Source organism: Pseudopipra pipra, chromosome W (genome assembly GCF_036250125.1).
Source record: "Pseudopipra pipra isolate bDixPip1 chromosome W, bDixPip1.hap1, whole genome shotgun sequence".
In the NCBI taxonomy this organism is placed as follows: domain Eukaryota; kingdom Metazoa; phylum Chordata; class Aves; order Passeriformes; family Pipridae; genus Pseudopipra; species Pseudopipra pipra.
This window is the reverse complement of record NC_087580.1, coordinates 30,569,805-30,591,953: the sequence shown is the minus strand read 5'-3', so window position 1 is coordinate 30,591,953 and position 22,149 is coordinate 30,569,805. Positions and strand designations below refer to the sequence as shown.

Here is a 22,149-nt window from a genome sequence, read left to right as displayed (position 1 = left end):
GAAAATTGCTGTTCATTTTCATGCTCCACTGGAACACCTCCTGAATTCCAAAGGTTTCCTAATCCAGGGGAGGGGTTTCTATGGCATCGGAGGTGCCGCCCCTCGGGACACATTATCAATAAACCATCCAGCTGATTGGGATGGGTGTAAGAGCTGGGGAACACAGGATAAGGAGTCATCCCCTGAAAAAGTGGAACATTCCCTACCTGAATCCTAACCCAGAGAGAAGAGTTTGGATACAATTCCCAAATAGTTTGGAAACTCCAGTCATTCCTGACACCAGGATGGAAATTCAGCAGATAACTAAAGCCAGTCCCCTTGGGAGCCCACAACCAGCAGGGCTGAGGGAGGCCCTGGCAGCTCCCCAGCACCTCCCTCTCAGTGGGACACCTCTGGCAGCCTCTCCCAGCTCGGGAACCCTCCAGTTTGTGACACTCCAAAGACCCTCGCTGATGCCCAGGACAATTCTGATCCCCCTCCACAAATACTCCTCCAGCTGTGACCCTTGTCTGTTGGGAAACACAAAGGGATTGGTGGGAGTGTTTCCCTGACAAGGAGGAGAATTTGGGAGAGGGACCTTTCCACACTCAGCTCTTGATGTGTCCACACATCTCTGCCTGGGTGTGAATTGACTGTGGTGGGAATGTTGTTATTGTGAATCTATAATTCAGTCACTGTTAAAATTGTGGCAAATGCTATTGAATCACCTGATAACTGTCAAACTGGTCAATAATTAAATGCTAGATATCTCTTTTGCCCCCTTATATTTGTGTCCAAATCCTTTGCATCCTGACCCTCTTGCATTCCAAGGCTCTGTGTAAATCATTCTCTTTCATCAAAAAATATATTTTTCATGACTTCCACTTTAAAATCTTCCTGCTTAGCTAAACTACAAAACAACTCCAATTAGTTGTTGATGTCTTGAAGACAATTAAAGAAAAAAAAAAATTTGTTTTTCAATGTTTTAATGGGTCCCACAGTGTGTTTGGAGCTGCATCAGCTGTCAGTCCAAGATGGGCCATGTCAGAACTGGTGAGGTTGGGGGGTGAGGAGCAAGGTTGATCAGACAGGGTCAGTGTGGATCTCCTGAGGAAACACTCAGCATCAAGATCACTTGGAGAACACCTCTGTCACCTCTTGTCTGAACTTAAAAATATCCATCCTTGAATTAAAAAAAAAAAAGTACAAATTTTGAAGACTTGTTTTGAAATTGCCTTGAAGACAATTAAAGGAAGACAAAGAGATCCTGAGGGATTTCTGCATTTTAATGAGCCCCACGGTGTGTTTGCAGCCCAGCCCATGGTCCTGAGGTACTGAGAGAAGATTGAAGCAGCTGCTGAAGAAGTCAGAAGCCAAACTCCAAGTCCCTTGAAGCATTGCTGGGCCCCACTGAGGGCAGGCACTGCCAAAGCCTCCCCAGGGACTCCTTGGAGCAGCTCCTTGGAGGCCAGGAGTGCAGGCAGACAAAGGCTCTGGGCAGGCCCCTGCAATGCTGAGCAAAGCCTGCCTTGGTTTTGTGGAGCACAAAGGCCAAGGCCTGAGCCCCAGGCCCTGGCCCAGCAGATCCTGTCCCTCCCGGCTGGCTCAGGGCTGTTTGGGGGGCACTGGGATGGGAGGGGGAGGAACAACAAAGGCCAAAACTGGGCAACCCCTGCCAGGCTCCTGAGGGAGGGGCGAGGCAGAAACCAAGTGCAGAACCTGACAGGCAAGTTGGTTGTGGTGGCCTGAATGGCAGAGGCAGCTGCCAGAGGCAAGGGGACAAAGGCCTGGGTGCCTTTGGGCCTTGCAGCCCTGCCAGAGCCCTTGGCCATCTCTCCTGCAGGCTGTCCTGCCCTGGCCCTGCTGCTGCTCTGGCCTTGCAGGCTGCACACACCCCTCCTGCTTTCCCACCCCCTCCCAGCAGCATTTCTAGACCCTCCCTGATGTCTCTGCACCAGCTCTGGCTGTTCCCTGGAACACAAAGCCATGGGCTGATCCTGACTCCCTCTGGGTGACCTCTTGCACCACAAAGGTCCCCATTGAGTGACATTTCTTTTTCCTCACCTTCAGTGTGAACCTTCCATGCTACTCTTTGTGGAGATTTCATTCTATTTTCAATATGGACAAGAGCTCCATCCTGTCAGATCTCCTCTAGACTCTCTCCAGTTCTTCCTCATTCCTCCAGAATGGGGAACCTCACAGACAGACAGACCAGTCCAGATGTGGTGACCCCAGGACTGAGTCCAGGGGGGTGACAACTCCCTTGTCTGGGTGCCCACACTCCCCCCAAGGCAGCCCCATGTGCAGTTGGCCTTAAATCAAGGGGCCATTCTGATTCTTTGTAATGTCACGGAATCAAGTGGCACCGTGACACTGCAGGGCCTCATGGAACCAAAGGAATGCAGGGACACTGGGGAATCTCATGGAACCAAGGGACCATTGTGACATGTGGGGTCTCTTTGGAACAAAAGGAACCCCGAGACATCTCAGATCCTCATGGAACCAAGGGGCCACAGTGACACTGAAGAGTCTCATGGCACCCACTGTGCCTCCCCAGAACTCCATGGACTCAAACAGAGCCGCTGCCTCCCCCCCGCCGTCGCACGGACCGGAGTCACCGTCTCTGCCCCGCTTGGACACCTCTGGAGTCAGCGTGTTCTTGGGCAGCACAACTGATCTCAGACCAGAGAATTTTCCAGAGTTTGCTTTGCCCCCTCTTTTCCCCTGGGGGGAAAGGGAGGAGGGAGGCACATGTGGATCCCTGTTTTTATCTGTTTACAAAAGGGAGTTGGGGCAGGGTGGGAGAGAGGAGGCAATTTCTCTCTCTGTTGTAGCTTTGAAGTCTTCTGTTGGTGTTGCTGGTTTTGGTGCTATATTTCTTGTCAGTGAACTCTTATTTTTTTCACTTATACCTCCTTGTATTTTGTCTCCCTGTAGTGGTGGGGAATAAAAGAGGAGGGAATTCATTGTATTGGAGTTCCTGCCCCAAAATGCGTCTTTAAACCAGGATAGGTTGCTCAAGGGCTCCCTGAAATTTGGCATCATCCACAAAGGACTTGAAAATACATTTTGTCCCATTGTACAGAGACATAATAAAGATGTTCTATAGTGGTATTCAAGGGCTGGTCACTGAGGAATTTCACCAGCAAGTTGCTGCCAAGTGGACTTTGTACCATGGATTTTATTTGACCCTCTTCATTCAGCCAACTTCCCACCCACCACATCTTCCACTTCTTCAGTCCAGCTCTCACCAGTCTGGCCATAAGGAGACCACAGGACGAAATGTCAAAGGCCTTGATGAAGTCTGGGCACACAACATCCTCTTCTATTCCCTCCCACAGGGTTTCTGCAATCCCTGCCTTATCCTTCCCATGCCTGGGAATGGTTGCAGGAGGACTTGTCCTATCCCCTTCCCAGCCTGACCAGTGTGGAACTCTCCCAACCCTCCTTGCTGCCCTGTTGGCAGACTGCTTCCATGTCTGCCTTTGCCAAGGCCCCAGGAAGCTCTGGGATGGCTCTGGCCTTTCCAAGTGTTTGGGAGAGGTCTCCCAGTGACACTGCCCAGCCTTCTCAATAGCCCTGACTCCAAACCCTTTTCCATATCCCACACTTCCAGAGGAGTGCCCAGGACACAACACAGGTTGTCCTGGTGGTTCTGGAGGATTAGAAGGGATTTCTTCCTCGAGGCCAACCCCTCCAATTGGATTTAGAATCATAGAATCATAGAATCATAGAATAGATTGGGTTGGAAAAGACCTCCAAATCATCAAGTCCAACCCCTGATCCAACTCCAATTACTATATCATGGCACTAAGGGCCACGTCCAATCTCTTTTTAAAAACCTCCAGGGATGGTGAATCCACCACCTCTCTGGGTAGGCCGTTCCAATGCCTGATAACCCTCTCTGTAAAGAATTTCTTCCTAACATCTAACCTAAACCTCCCCTGGCAGAGCTTGAGCCCATGTCCCCTTGTCCTATTGTTGGTTGCCTGGGAGAAGAGACCAACCCCCGCCTGGCTATAACCTCCCTTCAGGTAGTTGAAGAGAGTGATGAGGTCGCCTCTGAGCCTTCTCTTCTCCAGACTAAACAACCCCAGCTCCCTCAGCCTCTCCTCATAGGACTTGTGCTCAAGTCCCTTCATCAGCCTCGTTGCTCTTCTCCGGACCCGCTCCAGCACCTCAATATCCTTCCTGAACTGAGGGGCCCAGAACTGAACACAATACTCAAGGTGTGGCCTCACCAATGCAGAGTACAGGGGAAGGATCACTTCCCTGTTTCTGCTGGCCACACTGTTCCTGATGCAGGCCAGGATGCCATTGGCCTTCTTGGCCACCTGGGCACACTGCTGGCTCATGTTCAGCCTCCTGTTGATCAGGACCCCCAAGTCCCTTTCCGCCTGGCTGCTTTCCAGTCACTCTGTGCCCAGCCTGGAGTGCTGCAGGGGGTTGTTGTGGCCAAAGTGCAGGACCCAGCACTTGGCCTTGTTGAACTTCATTCCACTGGAGTCAGCCCATCTCTCCAGTCTATCCAGATCCCTCTGCAGAGCCCTCCTGCCTTCCGGCAGGTCGACACTCCCTCCCAATTTAGTGTCATCAGCAAATTTGCTGATGATGGACTCAATCCCCTCATCTAAATCATCGATAAAGATGTTAAAAAGGACTAGACCCAGCACTGACCCCTGGGGAACACCACTGGTGACCGGCCGCCAGCTGGATGCAGCTCCATTCACCAGCACTCTCTGGACCCGGCCCTCGAGCCAGTTCCTGACCCAGCACAGGGTGCCCCTGTCCAAGTCGTGGGCTGCCAGCTTTTCCAAGAGTATATTATGGGAGACAGTGTGAAAGGCCTTGCTGAAGTCTAGATAGACCTCATCCACAGCCTTCCCCTCATCCACCAGGTGGGTCACCTGATCATAAAAAGAGATCAGGTTGGTCAGACAGGACCTGCCCCTCCTAAACCCGTGCTGGCTGGGTCTAATCCCTTGTCCATCCTGAAGGTGCTGTGTGATTGCACTCAGGATGATCTGCTCCATAACCCTGCCAGGCACCGAGGTCAGGCTGACAGGTCTGTAGTTGCCAGGGTCCTGCTTGCAGCCTTTTTTGTGGATTGGGGTGACATTCGCCAACCTCCAATCATCTGGGACCTTCCCAGAGAGCCAGGACTGTTCTTACTGTCCAAGCATAAGCTGATCCCCTGAGGAGCCTGTGGAATGTAACCCCTCAAGCACTAAATTCCTTCCCCTGTGCCAAAGACACAGGTTTGTTGTTGCTGCCCCTCCGCCGAGCACCAGCTCCATCTCCTGCTCCTGCCCAGCGGCTTTGCAGAAATCCAGGGCTGGGTGTGGATTGAAGGCTGTGGCAAGGGACAGGATAAAGTTGCTTGGCTTCCACCCTTGGTGTCTCAGTGTTTGTGATCTTGGGAATCCTCACAAACCTGAAACAATGGCAGATAATCTGTTGTTGTAAGATTTTTGAAAAAAAAAGAACAAAGAAAAAAAGAAGAACGACAAAGAAAAAAAAAGAGAAAAAGGAAAGAAGAAAGAAAAGAAAGAAATAAAAAAGAGAAAATAAAAGAAGACAGAAAAACTAAAACCCAACAAGTCCGGTCCTCCCCCACCGCAGGGAATACAACTCCCACAATGCCCCGCGCAGGTGGGGGCGTGGCGAAGGGCGGGCAGGGGCGGTGGCCGCGCGCTGATTGGCTGTGGGGCGGGTCTGTAAAGGCGGAGGGCGCGCGGAGCGGGCGCCATTTTGTCCTCGTGGTCGGGAGTGAGGAGGACTCGCCTGCGGCCGCTGCACTTCGCTGGGTGAGTTGGCGGGGGGGGGCGGCGAGAGCGGGGTCTGGGGATCCCCTCGGGGGCTGCGGGGAGCGCGGCTGTGGGTGGAAAGGCTGGAGGGCTCGGGAGGGTTTAGCGGGGGTGGTTCGGGGGTTCCCGGGGACATTTTGAGGGGTCCCTGAAGGGACTCAGGGGGGAGGTTGAAGGTCCCTGAAGAGGTTTGGGGGTCTCTTAGGGTTCTGTTTGGTTTTTTTTTGAGGAGATTTGGGGTGTCCCAGGTGGGCTTTGGGGGTCTCTGAGTAGGTTTAGGGGTCCGGGGGGGCTTCGCAGAGACCTTTTCTGCAGTTTTGGGGTCTCTAGGGGGTTTAAGGGGTCGCAGACGGTTTTGAGGGTCCCTGAGGGCGATTGGAGGGTCCCTGAATGGGCTTGGGGGATCCCAGGTGGGTTTTGCGGGTCACTGAGAGGGTTTAGGGGGTGCTGGGGAGGGATGAGGTCTCTGAGGGGATTTGAGGGGACCTTGAGGAGGTTTCGATGGGTCGAGGGGGGGATTTCAGGGGGTTTGAGGGGATCTTGGGGAGTCCCCTAAAGCCCAGCAGTGGGGTTCGGGGGGTCCCCCAGCCCCCAGGGGAGGGGTCCTATGGATGCCCCTAAATTCGGAGGAGGGAGATATACTACATGCGGGTAAGGGAATCCCAATGCCCCCAGTATATCCCAATCACCTCCCACTGACCCTCAGTATGGCCAAGTAACCCCCCAGTGACCTCCCAATGTATCCCAGTGAGCATCCATTAACCCCCACTATGGCTTGGTAACCTCCCAGTGTTCCCTGGTGTGTCCTGATAATCCCCCAGTAACTCCCCAGTTCTCTGCCAGTGACCCCCAGTGTGCCCCAGTTCACCTCCAGTCCCTCCCAGTGCCCTCCCAGTGTCTCTCAGTAACCTCCCAGTCCCTCCCAGTGCCCCTTGGTTCCCCTCCGTGTGTCCCAGTATCCCCCAGTAATCCCCCAGTGCCCCCCAAAGCCCCCCAACTGTCCCCAGCATGTCCCCAGATGCCCTTGGCCTTTCTGTGAGCAGGGGGGGAAAGGCATTTTTGTGGTCAGAGGGTCCAGGGGGGGCTCCTGGGGTGAGATGGAGGATTGGGGACATCAGGGATGGGGTTTGGGAACAGTGGAGAGGGGTTTGGGGACAGTGGAATTGGGGGTGTCAAGGGGGGAACTGGAGCCATGGAGAGGCCCTGGGGGCATTGGAGACACAAGGGGGGTCTCAAGGTGTCAAGAGGGGAACTGGGGACAGCAAGAGGGTCTTGGGGACACCAGGTTCTCAGGACTCACTTGCTGTTGGTGCAGCCCCTTCTCTCGCCCCCAGGCCCCTTTAACCCCCCCAAAGTGTCACCAACCTCCATTTTCCCTTTAATCCCCTCCCTCCACAGATCCCTTTGATGCCCCAATGCCCCCAAAACCTGTTTTAACTTCCCCAAATGCACCCAAAAACCCCCAAACCCCCCCAATCTTCATCCAACTCCTCCAGATCCCTTCAAATCTCCCCCAGCTCCCCCTCCCAAATCCCTTCCAACCCTCCTAAAGTGGGATCACCCACACCCTGGGACAGGAACACTGTGGGCTGTACTGGGAGGGCACTGGGGGGGGCTCAGGTGTCCTAGGACAATGTGGCCCAGCTCCAGGAGAGATCTGGTGAGCAGTGAGGAGGTACTGGTCTGTGCTGGTCTGCGGTGGTCTGCCCCCCCAATCCCCAAAGCCCCTCCCCAGCTCCCCCAGGACCCTCCCGCACCCCAAAGCCCCCCAGGCCCCCCCAGGCCCCTGACTTGGTCCTGCTGCCCCTTGAGCATCTGCAGCTCCTGCTCACATTTCACTACTCACAGGGTAGTGAAAGGAACATATCCCTCAAATACTCAATATACTCTTCATAAACAATATCTGTCTGGACAGACAGATAAAGCAATAATCAGATATATTCTGTATCATATCTATGGTACATATTCTACAGAATCCATTCTTAGGTGTTGTATGATATATCTATAAGATATTACAAATAATAAGCAATAACAAGGCATTTGTGGTTCTGCCTGTCTCACACACACACACACAAAAGTCTGGTTAGTGCTGCCCTCAGGAAAACCCCCTCAACCTTGGTCCAGCTAAAGCCATGGAATTTGTCTTTGTTTCCCTTGGGTTCAGGGTCAGGCTGTGCCTGTGTCCAGCCCAGAGGCTCAGAAAAGCATTTCTCCCGTCCCACTGCAATCTGCTGCTGCAGACAGGACCCAGGCACTGGTGGCACTGGGAGTGAACAGCAGAGTGTTTCCAGGGGCTCTCTGAAGGAACACAAGTGTCCAAAGAAACCAACACAAGTCTCCACAGAACTCCCAGTCTTTCATCCCTGAATGAGCTCGTTCAGCCCAGGAAAAACTGTCTAAGTTTTATTTCCATGGAAGGAGGTTTTTCCCACTTTAACATCAGTTTAGTTCCAAACCAGTTTCTTCATTTCCTCCTCCCGATTTCCCTGAAGGACACTGACAGGGGCCATGGAAACTGACAGGGATCACAGAGTTTGTCCCTTGGCCATCCAGCTCCTGCTGTTTGGCAGCACAGGAGAGGTTAATTAGAGCCCAGGCTCCAATCCCACGCCGCGCCTTTGAAGACGAGCTTGAAATCAAACGACTTTCCTGCTGGAGGGTTAAAATCAGTCCCCATCACCTTTTTTTGGGCTGAACCTTCATATTTTGGAGTATTTTTTAGCTGAATCTCAACTTTTTGCATTTTGGGGTGGTGAGGGTTTTCTTGCTATTTCTGAGGGGGTTTTGCCTGAATCTTGTTGGTGGCTTCAGTTTTTCTGGGCTGAATCTTGGTGTTTTGGAGGTTTTTATGGACACAGGATGCCCGGTGAGTTCTAGAGATGGACTTGGGCAGGAGGAACCCCCAAGCCAACACACTCAGCCCTTGTTTTCCCCCCCATCAGGATTTGTCCTTCCCAAGGCTTGGGCAGATGGAGGAGGAGGCTGCAAGGAAGAGGAAGATGCCTTGGGCCCCCCAGGCAGGTGAGGAGGAAGTCAGTGTCCCTTTGGGCGGGTGTTGTGCTGGCTCTGTCAGCCGAGCATGGCCCCGGCTGCAGGACAACCCCGCTGGTGCCGCCGTCCTGCCGGGGCCGGAGTTGGGGGGATGTCCTTGGCCTTCCCTGTGGGCCGGAGGCAAATCCCCTCCCTGTCCTTCTTGCTTCCTGCCCCAGGCCCCGAGCTGAGGACGGAGAGCCCGGAGGACAAATCCCCCCGTGAGACCCTGGTGGGAGAGGCCGTTTTGAAGGGCTCCCCGGCGCAGGAAGGCAGCGGGGAGGAAAAGGGCCGGAGATCCCCCCGCAGGAGGGGCTCCAAAGCCATCCCAGGGTGCTCTGAGGAGGAAAGAGCCAGCCTGTGCCGGGAAGGCGGCCAGAGCTTGAGGCGGAGCTCTGAGCTGGTGGTCCCTGAGCAGCCTCCCATCAGGGAGAAGCCCTTCAAGTGCTTGGAATGTGGGAAGAGCTTCAAGAACAGCTCCCACCTGATCCAACACCAGCAGATCCACACTGGGGCACGTCCCTACGCATGTGGGGAATGTGGAAAGAGCTTCAACCAGAGCTTCCACCTGATCAAACACCAGCAGGTCCACACTGGGAAACGGCCCTACGTGTGTAATGATTGTGGGAAGAGCTTCAAGAACAGCTCCAACCTGATCCGACACCAGGCCATCCACACTGGGGAACGGCCCTACACGTGTGGGGAATGTGGAAAGAGCTTCAGGGACAGCTCCAGCCTCCGCACCCATCAGCTCATCCACACTAGGGAACAGCCCTACAAGTGCTTGAAATGTGGGAAGAGGTTTAAGACCAGCTCACATCTCTACAGGCATGAGCGGACACACACGGATGAGAGGCCCTTCCGCTGCACTGACTGCGGGAAGGGCTTCAAGCACAACTACCACCTCAGCACCCACCGGCGCATCCACACCGGGGAAAGGCCCTACAAGTGTGGGGAGTGTGGGAAGAGCTTCCCCCACAGCTCTACCTTGACCAAACACAAACGTACCCACCAGTAAGGGAAGCCCTACCAGTGCCCCGACTGCGGGAAGAGCTTCGGCCGCTGCTTCCACCCCAAATGAAGTCCCTGATGTTGAGGCAACCCCTGGAGTCCAGTGACTGTCAGTCCATCCCTTTCAACCACAAAGGGTCAGTCCCCTTTCCCAGGGGCAGCTTCTTCCAATAGAACCCTTCTTGGAGGGCTGTGTGGAGATTCCTGCCTTGGCTGGGGACCCCCCCAAGGTCACTGCTGGAGGCTGAGAGCAGAGATCTCCCCACGAGCATTGGTCTGGGGAAGTTCCATCCATCTCTAATTAAGAATTATTGCTTTTTTGCCAGCTTGAGTAGAATTGCTTCAACAATTGCTTTAGTGTAGAGCACTGTCCTATCTTATCCTGTACTCCTGGTAGTTTTAGTGTTTGTCTTGTGCAGTAAATAATTCTGCTGAAGATCTTTTGTCTGATCATTTGGAACCCTAAATAAATTCCTTTCTATCAATAGATCTGATTTGCCATCGTTAAAACCTGGGGAACAAAAGTGGTTCAGTCACACCTCTGTAATTCCTCTAAACAAACTGTTGTCATGATCCAAGGCTGAGATTGGATCCAGCAGCCCCCAGCACCCCACAGTAAGTTGGGAGCTCAGGGGGGCCACCACCCTTTGCCAACCCCCCTGTGCCGAAAGACCCCCATGGGACCATCTGCCCCACCAGACCGCCTTTTCCACCCTTCTCCCTGTTCCTTCCACTTTTCCATAGTCTCCTCAATCCACCCCCCCCCCCCCCCGGATTACTCTGGGGGTCCCAAGCCCCATTTTTCCCCTCCTCTCACATCTTCCACTTCATCCCCTCAATCCCCAGCTTCATCCAACTCAGTTTGGGGTCCCACCACCCCAAAAAAAGAGGTCAGGTGGGGTCCTGGATGGGCTCTGAGTATGTTTGGGGGGTTCTCCTGGGCCTGTGTGCAGGTTTAGGGGGGTCCCAGCACCTTGTGGGGTGAGCTGGGTGCCTTTTAAGGGGCAGGTGCCCCACCAAGACCCTCCCAGAGTGGCTTGACACAGGGGGAACACAGGGGGGTCCCCATTCCTGATCCATCCCAGGGCCTGTTCTGCCCCCCCCCCCAACTCAGCTCCACCCCTTGGGATTCCCCCAAGCCTCTCCCCCACTGCCCCCCAATAACTGGGACTGGGGAGAACTGGGAAGCTTTACTGGGATCACTGGGAGCAGCCGGGCAGAGGCAGAGTGGCAGCAGGGGAGGGGGGGACACACGCCCCCCCCAAAATCCTCACAGGGACAGGAGGGGTCCAGGCTGGGCCCGAGGCCCCGGGGAGGGGCTGCGACCGCCGCCGGCTCAGGAGCTCTGTGGGGAGAGAAAAGGGGGTGACACCGGGGTGGGGGGACAGGGGGGACACCGGGATACACCGAGACCTGGACTGGATGCATTGGGACCAGAACTGGGGCAATGGGGATCATACTGGGATCATACTGGGAATGACTGCAATAATCCTGGGAGTGTGTGAGGGACTGCAGCCAGACTGGGGATGACTGGGATCAAACTGGATTTGTACTGGAAGTGTCTGGAAGTCACTGGTATCATACTGGTGGCAACTGTGATTGTACTGGGATCATACTGGGATCAGTCTAGGATCATACTGGGAGCAACTGGTTCTATGCTAGGGGTACCTGGGAGCTACTAGGATCCCATTAGGAGGAACTGGGAGCAACTGGGACCATGCTGGGCACAACTCGATCATACTGGGAGCCACTGTGCCCACACTGAAGGTGGCTGGGGTCATACTGGGAGTGACTGGGAGCATTCTGAGGGCAGTTGGGACCATGTTGGCACAACTGGGATATACTGGGAGCAAGTGGGATCACGCTGGAGGTGACTGGGATCATACTGGGAGCGACTATGACCCCACTGGGGGTGACTGGGAATGGCTATGAGCAACTGGGATCATGCTGGAAGCTACTGGGAGCAACTGGGAGTGAGTGGGACCACACTGGGGGCAACTGGGATATACTAGGAGAGACCAAGAGTGACTGGGATCATACTGGGACTGACTGGGAGCATACTGGGAGTGACTGGGAGCATGCTGAGGTCAGCTGGGATATACTGGGAGAGACTGGGAGTGACAGTGATCCTACTGGGAGGGACTGAAACTATAGTGGGGTGACTGGGACCAAGTGGGACCTGCTGGGGGCAAATGGTTTTATCCTGGGGGTGACAGGGAATGTCTGGGTTCATCCTGGGTGTGACTGCCACCATCTAGGGTGTCACTGGGATCATACTGGAGTCATACTGGGAGGGACTGGGAGGGATTGGAACTACAGTGGGGACCATGCAGGGGGTAACTTGGATCCTACTGGGAGAGACTGGAATCATACTGGGACTGACTGGGAGCATGTTGGAGGCAACTGGGAGAATACTGGGAATGGCTGCGAGTGACTGGGATTATACTGGGAGTGACTGGAACCATAGTAGGGGTGAATGGGAGCAACTGGAACCATGCTGGAGGCAACTGGGATCCTACTGGGAGCAGTTGGGCCCCTACTGGGGTCATACTGGGGTCATACTGGGGTCATACTGGGAGTGACTGCAATAATACTGGGAGTGTGTGAGAGGGACTGCAGCTATGCTGGGGATGAGTGGGATCAAACTGGCTTCATACTGGATGTGTCTGGAAGTTACTGGGATCATACTGGGGGTGACTGGACTGATACTGGGAGCAACTGGGACCATACAAAAGGCAAATGGCATCCTCCAGGGAGTGACTGGGAATGACTGGGGCCATACTGGACTCAGACTGGGAGTCCCTGAGAGTGAAAGGAACCATGTGGTGTGTGTGGGGGGAGGGCTGGGAGCAACTGGGACCACCTTGGGGGCAACTGGGATCCTACTGGGAGTGACTGGGATCATAGTGGGAGTGACTGCAAGGGATCAGGATCAAACTGGGAGTGACTGGAACTGTGCAGGGGTGAATGGGAGCCAGTGGGGCCATGCTGGAAGCCAACTGGGAACATCCTTGGAGCAACTGGGATCATGCTGGAAGCCAACTGGGAACATCCTTGGAACAACTGAGATCATGCTTGGAGCAACTGGGAGTAACTGGGAGGGACAGGGTGCATGCTGGAGGCAACTGGCATAAACTGGGAGTGAGTGGGAGTGACTGGGATCATCCTGATGGGAACTGGAACCATCCTGGGGCAAGTGGAAGTAACTGGGTGTGACTACGAGCATGCTGAGGGCAACTGGGATATACTGGGAGTGTCTGCAACCATCCTGGGGGTGACTGGGACCACACTGGAAGCAACTTGGACCATACTGGGGGCAACTGGGAGCAACTGGGAGTGACTGGATCTGCAATGGGGAAACTTGGATTGACTGGGACCATGCTGGGGGAAGACTGGGATCATACTTGGATTGACTGGATCTATGCTGGAGGCAACTGGGAGCAACTGGGACCATGCAGGGGGCAACTGCAATCGCACAGGGATCATACTGGGACCATACTGGGATCAGACCAGGATCATAATGAGAGCAACTGGGTCTGTGCTAGGGGCAACTGGGAGCAATTGGGATCACACTGGGAGGAACTGGGAGCTACTGGGACCTTGCTGGGGACAACTGAGCAACTGGGATCACACCGGGAGGAAGTGGGAGCAACTGTGACCATGCTGGGCACAACTGGGATCATATTGGGAGCAACTGGGCCCACAGTGAAGGTGGCTGGGGTCATACTGGGGGTGACTGGGAGCATTCTGAGGGCAGCTGGGACCATGTTGGCACAACTCATCACTGGTTGCCAAAGTCATCACATACCTAAAATAAACCTGAAACTCTGCTTTTCAGTTAACCTGCTGGCTTGCAGTCAAATTATCAGACAGTGCAATTACAAACTACTAGAAAAGGATCAAAACTGCATTCAGCAGGTGTTTTTTGGAAAAAATCCTAAAATTTCCTGGTGTTGCCAATCAAAACAGCTGTTTAAATTACACTTTTATGAATCCCAAAAATCCAATGAGATTGAAGAAGCTCTTGGTAAAAGACAACCTGCTGGCATATCTAAATCATCTTTTGATTTGCTGCAACATTAGAAAACAGACATTAACTTGGAACTGGCAAAATCAGTCTGAAAAATCTAATAGACTAATATGGGAGTTGGTTGTTGTGAGGAAAACAAAGTTTCTTGGTCTTCAGCTGATATTGCCAAAATGACAAATTTAAGTATCAACAACAGTATCTCAGAGGGAGAGGCCAAGAGCAGGAAGGTGGCTGGGGAAGGGCCTGTGAGGTCCCTTCTCTCAGCAGGAGCTGATGGCTCAGCCCGTGACTCATGGCTGGGCCAGGGGCTCTGCAGCTACCCCTGCCCTGGCCTGTGACAGCCCAGCACAAGGCCCCTTTGGTTCAAAGAGGCCCTGCAGTGTCACAATGACCTCTTGATTCTGTGAGGTTCCACAGTGTCCCAGGGCTCCCCTGATTCCATGAGGCCCCGCATGTCCCAGTGGCCACTTGCTTCCGTGTGTTTCTGCAGTTGCCCAGGATTCCTTTTGTTCCATGAGGCCCCACAGGTCACAGTGGCCCTTTGATTCCATGAGGTTCTGCTGTGTTCCAGGTTTCCTTCAGTTCCATGTGGCCCTGACATGTCACAATGGACCCTTGACACCATGAGGGTCCACAATCTTTAAGGGCATTTTTGTTCCACGAGGCCCTGCAGTGTCCCAAGGACCACTTGATTCCATGTGGTTGCTCAGTGTCACAAAGGCCCCTTGTTTCCACAAGGTTCTGCAGTGTCTCATTGTTCCCACTCTTCCATGAGGTTCTGCAGTGTCACACTGGCTCCTTCATTCCATGAGGTTCCACAGTGTCCCCGGATTCCTTTGGCTCCATGAGGCCCTGCACTGTCAGACTGGGCCCTTGATTCTCTGAGGTTCCACAGTGTAACAAAGGCTCCTTGGTTCCCTGAGGTTCCAAAATGTTTCTGGGTTCCCGTGGTTTCATGAGGGCCCACGTGTCAAATGCTCCCTTGGTTCCACAAGTATCCACAGTATCCCAGTTTTCCTTTGTTTCTATGAGGCCCTGGACTTTCACAATGACCCCTTGGTTCCATGAATTCCAGAATGTCTTGGAGCTCCTTTGGTTCCATGGGGAGTTGCATGTCCCAATGTTCCCTTCTTACTGGGATGTTCTCCACAATTCCTTTAGTTCCATGAGGCTCTGCAGTGTCACAACTGACCCTTGACTCCATGAGGTTCCAAAAAGTCCCAGGGTTCCTTTGTCTCCATGAGGCCCTGTAGTGTCACAATGGCCCCTTGTTTCCATGAGGTTCCACAGTGTCCCAGGATTCATTTTTTCCATGAGGCCGTGGACTTTTACTCTGGAGCCCTGATTCCCTGCAGCCATGCTGTGTCCCAATGGCACCTTGGTTCCATGAGATCCTACAGTGTCCCAGGGTTCCTTCTGGAGTGTGAGACCCTGCAGTGTCACAGGTGCCCCTTGATTCCATGATATTCCACAGGGTTCCTCTGATTACATGAGGCCCCATATGTCACAATGGCCCCTTGATTCCATCAGGTTCCACAGCTTCAAAGGTTCCTTGATTCCATGAGGTCCCACAGTGTCACAAGGGTCCCTTTAGCTCCCTGTGACTCTTTGACATCCGGTGACCTCCCGGCTCTTTAGGAGCCCTGAGAACTTCAACAGGGGGAAATGCCGGATTCTGCCCTGGAATGGGGCAACCCCGGATGGACAGACAGACTGGGAAGGAGAGGCTGGAAAGCAGTGGTGGGAAAGGGCCCTGGGGGTGCTGGTGGGTGGCCAGTTGGCCCTGAGTCAGCAGTGCCCTGGCAGCCAGGAGGGCCAAGCCTGTCCTGGGGGCATCAGGCCCAGCATGGCCGGCCGGGCCAGGGAGGGGATTGTCCCGCTCTGCTCTGCCCTGGGGCGGCCTCACCTGCACCATTGGGGCAGTTTGGGGGGACACAATGGAAGGGAGAGATTGAGCCATTAGAGAGTGTCCAAAGGAGGGCAAGGAAGATGGGGAAGGGCTTTGGGGGGAAGGCGTGTGAGGACACTGAGGGCACTTGGTGTGTTCAGCTGGAGAAGAGGAGACTGAGGGGAGACCTCACTGCAGGTCCGACTTCCTGGGCAGGGGCAGAGGAGGGGCAGGCCCTGAGCTCTGCTCTGGGGGACCAGGGACAGGACTGAGGGTACTGAACAGGCTCCCCAGGGCAGTGGACACAGCACCAAGGCTGCCAGGGCTCCAGCAGCATTTGGATGATACTCTCAGACCCACGGTGTGACTCTTGGGAATGGTCCTGGGCAGGGCTAAGTGCTGGACTTGGTGATCCTGGTGAGTCCCTTCCACCTTGGCATATTCTTTGAGTCTGTGATTCTGTAATGTCCTGTTGATTCCACGAGGTTCCACAATGTCCCTCTGTTGTTTCTGTGCCATGAGGCCCCCACTGTGGTGTCACCCCCTTTTCTCTCCCCACAGAGCTCCTGAGCTGGTGGCTGGACCCCGCCCCCCATCCCCACAAGGATTTTGGGGTGTCCTCTGTCCCTCCCTCCCCTGCTTTTATTCTGACACCACCCAGCTGCTTCCAGTGATCCCAGTAAACCTTCCCAGTTCTCCCCAGTCCTGGTTATGGGAGACAGTGGGGGAGGGGTTTGGGGTGGAGCTGAGTTTGGGGGGCAGAATCGGTCCCGGGATGGATCAGAAATGGGGACCCCCCTGTGTTCCCCCTGTGTCAGTCTGCTCTGGGGGGGCTTTGAGAGGGCACCTGCCCCTCAGTAAAGCACCCAACTCACCCTAAAAGGTGCTGGGACCCCCCAAAACCTCCCCACAGCCCCTCAAGGACCCCCAAACATACTCAGAGCCCATTCAGGACCCCACCCAACCCCTTTTCTGGGGGGACTTCTCTGGGCACTGGTGGTGCTGGGAGCCCCCCCGGCTGCAGGTGAGGAGCTCTCGGGTGAGAGGGTGGGTGGGAAGGGGGCAGACAGTGGGAAAAGGGGGGTCAGAGGGGATAAAGGGGTGGTGGGACCCCAAACTGAGTGGGAGGGCAGAGGGACCCCCCAAAAGTGGAGGGGGGGAGGGCTCTGAGGTTTGGGAGATGATGGGAAATGGGTGGGAGAAGTCAGAAGAGTGGGGAAAGGGGAGGGTGGGACCCCCAAACTGAGCATGAGGGGGCTGGGGATGGAGGGGACAATGGGAAAGTGGGAGGAACAGGGAGAAGGGTGGAAAAGGGTGGGTGGTCTGGCAGGTCTGACAGTCCCATGGGGGTCTTTGGGCATAGGGAGGGTTGGCAAAGGGGGGTGGCCCCCCTGAGCTCCCAATTTACTGTGGGGTGCTGGGGGCTGCTGGATCCAACCTCAGCCTTGGATTATGCCAACAGTTTCAGATTAGAGGAATTACAGAGGTGTGACTGAACCACTTTTGTCCCCCAGGTTTTAAAGATGGCAAATCAGATCTCTTGATAGAAATGAATTTATTTAGGGTTACAAATGATCAGACAAAAGATCTTCATCAGAATTATTTACTGCACAATAGAAACACTAAAACTACCAGGAGTACAGGATAAGACAGGACAGTGCTCTACACTAAAGCAATTTTTGAATCTCCGGCCGCCTTCCCGGCACAGGCTGGGTCTTCCCTCCTCAGAGCACCCTGGGATGGCTTTGGAGCCCCTCCTGCGGGGGGGTCTCCAGCCCTTCTCCTCCCCGCTGCCTTCCTGCGCTGGGGAGCCCTTCAAAACGGCCTCTCCCACCAGGGTCTCACGGGGGGATTTGTCCTCCGGGCTCTCCGTCCTCAGCTCGGGGCCTGGGGCAGGAGGGAAGAAGGACAGGGGGACATGGGAGGACCCCAAGACCCAAACTGAGTCCCCTGAGACCCCCGAAATTCCCCCCCTCAGAAGTCCTGGGGGGATTTTGAGGCAGCAGGTCGGGGGATGGATGGGCGTGGCCCCCAGCCCTTCCCCCCGGGGGAAATTTTGGGTGGGCGTGGCCTCCCGGGTCACTGGGCTGCATCTCCTGTTTTTGGGGCCTCGGCGGGGACAGTGGGGGGATGGAGGGGGCTCCCCAAACTCGGAGGCCTCTCCCAAACTGGGGGGTCACAAGACCCCTGCTTATCCTCATCCTGCTCCTCGCAGGTAGGATTTGGGTCTGGGGGTCTCAGTTTTGGTGTGGGCTGGGTCTCAGTTTGGGTCTGAGGGGTCTCTGGGGTTTTAGTTTGGGTCAGGGGGTCTCAGGCTTTGGGTCTGGGGGTCTCAGGGGTCCCAAGGCCTCAGTTTGGGTCTGGGGGCCTTGGTTCTGGGGGTCTTAGTTTGGGTTTGGGGGTCTTAGTTTGGGTCAGGGGGGCTCAGGATTTGGGTCTGGGAGTCTCAGGGGTCTCAGGGTTTGGGTCTGGGGGTCTCAGTTTGGGTCTTGGGAGTCTCAATTTGGGTCTGGGGGTCTCAGGGTTTGGGTCTGGAGGGCTCAGGATTTGGGTCTGGGGGTCTTAGGGATCCCAAGGTCTCCATTTGGGTCTGGGGGTCTCAGGGTTTGGGTCTGGGGGGTCTCAGGGGGTCTCAGCATCGGGTTTTGTCCCCCACACCTGTGTCAAAATGTCCCCCCCCCCCCCAGTGTTTCCTGTCCTCAAACTGGGACAGGGAACCGAAACTGAGAGGGGGGAGGGGGGGAACTGGGAGGGGCTGGGGGGCCCCAATGACCCTCCGATGGGTCTGAGGGACCTTCAGAGATCCCGGGGGTCCCCCAATGACCCCTCACTGTTCTGGGAACTCCCAAAGACCCCCCTCCAGCAGGGACAGGGACCCCCAGTGACCCCCCCGGGGTCAGCCGCCCTCCGTGGGGGTTGGGGAGCTCCGGGGGACCACCCATAACCCCCCTCTGTCCCCGCAGGCTCCCAGTGCTCCCAGACCCCCCCCGAAGGCTGCGCCTCGTGCCCGACCCCCTCCCTGCCTCCCCCCCCGGAGCCCCCCGAGACGCCGACCCCCCGTGACCGTGACCACCGGGAGCCCCCCGAGCCCCTCCTGCTCCCCGGCCCCGCCCCGGGGGTGGCTCCGGGTGTGGGGGGGGCCCCCCTCCCGCGAGAGGCGTGTGGGGACCCCCCTGACCCTCGAGTGCCACTTCCGAGGCCCCCCCGACACCGCCCTGACCTGGCTCCAGGCGTGTCCCCCCGGGCTCGGGGAGGTCCCCCGGAGCTGCCCCTGGCCCCAGGAGGTGGTGGCCACCCGGGGGGGCCGCCGGATGGACCGGGTGGTGCAGGAAGGGGGGGGAAGCTCCACCCTGACCTTCCCCAAACTGTCCCACAACGACTCCGGGCTCTTCTTCTGCCGCGTGGAGTCCGGGGGGGAGACGGCCCAGAGCTGCGGCACCTTCGTCAGGGTCCTCGGTGAGTGGGGGGCGCGGGGGGGGTCTCAGCCATGTCACTCGGCCCCTTCCGGTGCCCCCAGCATGGTACCAGTATAGCCCAGTCCCTCCCAGTTTAACCTCGTCCATCCCAGTCCCCTCCAAGGGTATCCCAGTGCCCCCCAGCCCTGAGGCACCTTCAGGAGGGTCCAGGGGGTCTCGGGGGTGTCAGGGGGAGCTGGGGGTGTCATCTGAGTCACCTGGTCCCTCCCAGTGCCCCCAGCGTGGTACCAGTATAGCCCAGTGCCCCCAGTCCCTCCCAGTATAACCCAGTCTGTCCCAGTCCCCTCCAAGGGTATCCCAGTGCCCCCCAGCCCTGTGGCACCTTCGGGAGGGTCCAGGGGGTCTCGGGGAGGAGTCAGGGGGGGCTGAGGGGTCTCATCTGAGTCACTGGTCTTTCCCAGTCCATCCCAGTCCCCTCCCAGTATAACCCAGTGCTACCACGAGCCCCCCCAGTCCATCACAGTGCCCTGCAGTTCCCCCCAGTCCCTCCCAGTTATTCCCAGTATCCCCTTTGAGCCCCTCCCAGTGCCCTTCCAGTATAACCCAGTGCCCTCCCAGTATAACTCAGTGCCCTCCACTCCCTCCCAGTATAACCCAGTGCCCTTCCAGTATAACCCAGTGCCCTCCCAGTACAACCCAGTGCCCTCCAGTCCCTCCCAGTGTAACCCAGTGCCCTGCACTCCCTCCCAGTATACCCCAGTCCCTCCCAGTGTAACCCAGTCCCTCCCAGTATACCCCAGTCCCTCCCAGTGTACCCAGTCCCGTTCCCGCAGAGCCGGTTCCCGCCCCATTCCTGGCGCTGAGGGAGAGCACCAAGAACCGGATCCTGACGGCGCAGGGGGTGCTGCTGCTGCTCTGCTCGGCCGGGCCGGGGCTGCTGCTGCTGCTCAGGGTGGGACACTGGGACAAACTGGGACAGCTGGGACAGGGGGACACCAACTGGGACACTGGGACACCAACTGGGACACTGGGACAGGGGGACACCAACTGGGACACTGGGACACCAACTGGGACACTGGGACACCCAACTGGGACACTGGGACAACTGGGACAGGGGGACACCAACTGGGACACTGAGACCCCCAGTTCTGTCACTGGGACCCCCAGTTGGGACACTGGGGACACCAACTGGAACTTTGGGACCCCTAAATGGGACACTGGGGACGCCAATTGGGACACTGGGGACACCTAATTGGGACATTGGGGAAACCAACTGGGATGCTGGGGACACCAATTGGGACACTGGGGACACCAACTGGGACATTGGGGACACCAACTGGGACACTGGGGACACCAGGTGGGACATTGGGACCCATAAATGGGACACTGGGGACACCAATTGGGACACTGGGGACACCAATTGAGACACTGGGGACATTAATTGAGACCCTGGGGACACCAATTGCCCCCCAGGTCCCCCTAAATCCCCCCCTGGGTAACCCCAATCCCCCTCGACACCCCCAACCCACCCTGGTACCCCCAATTCCCCTCCGGATGCCCCAAAACCCCTTCAAACCCCCCGTACCTCCCAGTTCTCCCCAGTTCCCCCCCAGTTCTCCCCAATCTCCTCCTGCCATCCCCAAATCCCCCCAGTCCTCCCCAGAGACACCCAACTCCTCCCGGCCACCCCTAAATCCCCCTGGTGCCCCCAAAAACCCCCCTGGCCACCCCAACCCCCCCCGACCACCCCTAGTTTTCCCCCGTCACCCCTTAATTCCCCCTTGGTGCCCCCAAGCCCCCCCCAGATACCCCTAAATACCCCGTAGTGCCCCCAACCCCCCCCTGGCCACCCCAAAACCCCCCTGGTGCCCCCAGAAACCCCCCCCGGCAACTCCAAAATGCCCCTGGTGCTCCCAAAACCCCCCTGGCCACCCCAAAACCCCCCTGGTGCCCCCAGAAACCCCCCCCGGCAACTCCAAAATGCCCCTGGTGCTCCCAAAACCCCCCTGGCCACCCCAACCCCCCCCGGCCACCCCTAGTTTTCCCCATCACCCTTAATTCCCCCTTGGTGCTCCCACCCACCCCCCCCCCCGGCCACCCCTAAATCCTGACTAGTGCCCCCAAAACCCCCCCTGGCCACCCCAAAAACCCCTTGTGCTCCCTTCCCCCCCCCCCGGCCACCCCTAAATCCCCCCTGGTGCCCCCAAAGCCCCCCTGGCCACTCCAAACACCCCCATGCCCCCTGTTCCCCCCCCACAGAAGCGCTGGGCCAACGAGCAGCTGCTGCACCCCGAAAAAACCACATGCGAGGAGGAAAACCTCTACGAGGTGACGTTCCGGGGGCCTCCATGCCCCAAAATCATGCTCGGAGGGGTCTATCAGCCCCTAAACCCACCCAAACCAACCCGAATCCCCCCCTTTCCCTGCTTTCAGGGGCTGAACCTGGACGAGTGTTCAATGTACGAGGACATTTCCCGGGGGGTCCAACCCACCTACCAGGACGTGGGGACCCTCCCCGGAGACTCCCAGCTTGAAAAGCCCTGAGGGACCCCCCGAAAAAGGGGGGTGGGACCCCCCGGGAAGGGGTTTGGGATCCCCTGGCTCTGCTTGGCCCCCCCGATGCTCTGCTCTGGTGACACAAGGCCGTGCTGACCCCCCCCCAAATAAAGCTGCTGTACTGCTGGACGGGTTCTGTGGGTTTTGGGGGGTTAGTTACTTGTTAGTAATTAACGAGTGGTTAATTAATCAGCAAGGGGAGGCAGGTGAGAGCAGAGATGCCTCAGAGTCTGATGGGAAGGGGGGTCTTGTAGTGACCCCCTATTTTTCCCCTATTATCCCCCATTTTCCTTCTTCATCCTCTATTTTCCCCATTTTCCCTCATTATCCCCCATTTTCCCCATTACCCTGTTTTCCCTCATTTCCCCCATTTTCCCCCCATTTTCCCCCATTTCCTCCATTATCCCCTATTTCCCCTTATTTCCCCCATTC

The 22,149-nt window shown here is 56.4% G+C and overlaps 1 protein-coding gene across 1 annotated transcript; it reads left to right on the top strand.

The window, feature by feature from the left end:
• The first annotated feature begins 17,759 nt into the window (after positions 1-17,759).
• On the top strand, positions 17,760-21,831 carry LOC135404555 (B-cell antigen receptor complex-associated protein alpha chain-like). The gene is made up of 5 exons (XM_064639295.1): positions 17,760-17,960; positions 18,709-19,201; positions 19,995-20,113; positions 21,421-21,489; positions 21,595-21,831. The coding sequence occupies exons 1-5, from the start codon at positions 17,760-17,762 to the stop codon at positions 21,703-21,705; spliced, it is 993 nt and encodes a 330-aa protein (XP_064495365.1). The 3' UTR covers positions 21,706-21,831.
• Positions 21,832-22,149: the final 318 nt, after the last annotated feature.